This window comes from Culex pipiens, chromosome 2, assembly GCF_016801865.2.
Source record: "Culex pipiens pallens isolate TS chromosome 2, TS_CPP_V2, whole genome shotgun sequence".
NCBI classification, from domain to species: domain Eukaryota; kingdom Metazoa; phylum Arthropoda; class Insecta; order Diptera; family Culicidae; genus Culex; species Culex pipiens.
This window is the reverse complement of record NC_068938.1, coordinates 125,411,428-125,414,128: the sequence shown is the minus strand read 5'-3', so window position 1 is coordinate 125,414,128 and position 2,701 is coordinate 125,411,428. Positions and strand designations below refer to the sequence as shown.

Below are 2,701 nucleotides of genomic sequence, written 5' to 3'. Positions count from 1 at the left end.
ATGGAATACCCGATTCGACTGGTAGTTTGACAGTTCGCTCCGTAAGAAATACATTGCTCACTACCAATCGCGTCGGGTACTCCATTCTCGGAACTCGCCGATAGTCGTTGCCGAAAATTACATAAAAATGTTTTACAAACCGACATCACGCCTGCTTGAGAATGCGTTCCACTTATCAATTGGATACTATTAAAAACGTGTCCTCGCGTATAAATGTGGTTCAGTCCAGTTTCGGCGTTTGACTCGGTTCAAGTGACTTTTGACGCCACCAGAGGTGTGCTCCACAGAGTAGAGAAAAAAAAATCATGGGGAAAGGTGTTAATCTTTTGAGATTTGCGATTTTATTCGTTGCGGTGCTTTCTGGTAAGAATTTCTGGAGTGTTTTTATTTTTTGTGCTGGTGAATCTAATTTGGTGTTTGTTTGAAGTTCACGCTGCAACGAAGAAGCGTTACATCGTGCACAACCAGAGCTACGTGACGTTCTACGACGCGTGGCGTCGGTGCCAGGGCTTTGGGCAGCGGTTGGCCACCGTTACGTCCAAGGAGGACTCGGAGCTGCTCGAGTCGACCATCAAACAGCTGCTGATTCCGTTCGGCGTGTGGTGGATCGGGGGAACGGACGAGGGCAAGGAAGGATACTTTACGTGGATCTCGACGAACGAACCGGTCGGGAAGAACGGTGGCTACACAAACTTTTACCCGCTGCAGCCGAGTGACTTCCTGGGGCTGGAGAACTGTCTCGAGGTGGGCCGTTTCGGGGGCGTTCAGTGGAACGATGCCAACTGCTTTCTGCTGCAACGGTTCATCTGCGAGGCAGATGTCGACGTCGATGACGATTGCGACGAGGAAGATTCTGAGTGATGCACCAGTGTTTTTTGGGTAATTTATAAAACAAAATCGTTCGTTTTTTTGCGCATCACTCATCCTCACAGTGCCACAGTTATGTAATTGGAATATTGTATAGAATAAAATAGTACAGAATAAATGTGACATCGTCCCCTTTTCCAAGAGTATTGCAGTTTTTGATGCCTCCTAAACTGTCGTCGTGCCTTCCAAGCAATGATGCTAAGCAAACGGTTTTTCGATCATGTTTCAATCTTCAACACAAATCATTGCGCGTCAGAGATGTCAAATCGCATGTGAATTTGCAATTCACTAAGGACTATGAGAAGGACTGTAAATTATGCGATTTTTTTTCCAAATTTAGGTCAACAGCCTTATACTCAAATCACTCTTGCTTCAATTCCAACGGTTCTTGCTCAAAATGTTCCATAAGTGCAATCCCACTTTGAAGAGGACCGTCCCATTGTCTAACTAGCTTTTTTTTTACCCATTCCCTCGCGATTGTTTGCCCCGTTGAGCGATTAAGATCTCCCCGCGTGTCCCTGCCAGGGATTAGAGGTGCGATTCAGAGGTGCAAGCTGTTACGTGGTCTCTGCCCTTCTACCAGCATCCCAACCGTTGCGTTGTTGCTCGCGGATCAAATGATTTATAATCCTTCGGGCCCCTCACTCAACGGACGGGGAGATGACAAAAAATAGTTAGTCGCGTTTCGGTGCGCGGGGTCCATTCAGTGGGAAATGGGATGATGAGAAATGATGCTCGTTTGTGTACAAAATAAATAATAAACGGATTTTTTACGTGTAGTTTTGGGAGGACCCGCGATTCAAATAAATAACAATCATTTTATCACAGAAGGGAATTCCAGGGCTATGAACTAGTGGAATTAAGTCATGCATGCACCCATTTCCACTGGTCAACCCACAGTAATTGAAAATACATGCCAAATGTTTAGGATTTATCGCTAGAAGCAATGTCATAGCAAGAGGAAGACTTCCCGAAATACAAACCGCTGTGCAAACAAGATAAAGCGTGGAAAATTGAGTTGAAAATAAATGTTGATGCAATTTGCTGCACTTTTCTTATTATTTTAAATTGGAATAGTTATGTTCTCAAACTAAACCTTGTTAAATTTAAACAATCAAAAATAGGAAAATATAATTATAAATAGCAGACTAGACATTTTAAAAACAACAACAAATGGCAAATCAAGGTTAAGTTGAAGACGAATAAAATTTATTATGAAAACTTAAAATAAAATAAAAATCGAACTCAGTAAACCATTGTCGCTCTAAAGGTGAATTAATCGCATTTTCCAAACAATTAAATCACACACACGCTAAGTTTTTCCCCCACCACACACGCAGCAATGACTCACGACACGTGGTCGCCGACACGTTGCCTTTGTTAGACCCGACACGGTAGCCCTTCGGTGCGCGGTGGTGGTCCTTGGTGTGGTCTCGCCGGTCAAACAATGTTGTTTGCACTACCGAATTTTGAGGATTATTTTTCCAGCGGAAAATATGAACAGAAGAAAAAATAACACGGTGGGGTGTCTGAGAGGAAAAATTATCCGTTTCGCGCAACTGGTCCAGGTGGTGGTTGTGATGTGTGGAGATTGTTTGCTTTAAATTTTTGAATGATAATAAATAGTGTGTCAAAAACATTTTGTAACAATTAATAATGAATTCAAGCTATTTTGCCAGCTAAAACTTGCAGTTCTGGCAGATCTCCAAATCAGGTTTTCAAATCTGGAATAAGCAACAAAAACCAAAATCAACCTCAAATTATTTTGATCTTATATAAAAATTAAAAAAGAATTGCTCTTTTTCCGTTACTCAAGCATAAATCCATCAGCTTT

At 42.2% G+C, this 2,701-nt stretch overlaps 1 protein-coding gene across 1 annotated transcript; it reads left to right on the top strand.

The window, feature by feature from the left end:
* Nucleotides 1–213: 213 nt before the first annotated feature.
* LOC120415002 (perlucin-like) lies at nt 214–2,449 on the top strand. The gene is made up of 2 exons (XM_039576359.1): nt 214–274; nt 332–2,449. The coding sequence occupies exons 1-2, from the start codon at nt 214–216 to the stop codon at nt 859–861; spliced, it is 591 nt and encodes a 196-aa protein (XP_039432293.1). The 3' UTR covers nt 862–2,449.
* The last annotated feature ends 252 nt before the right edge of the window (nt 2,450–2,701 follow it).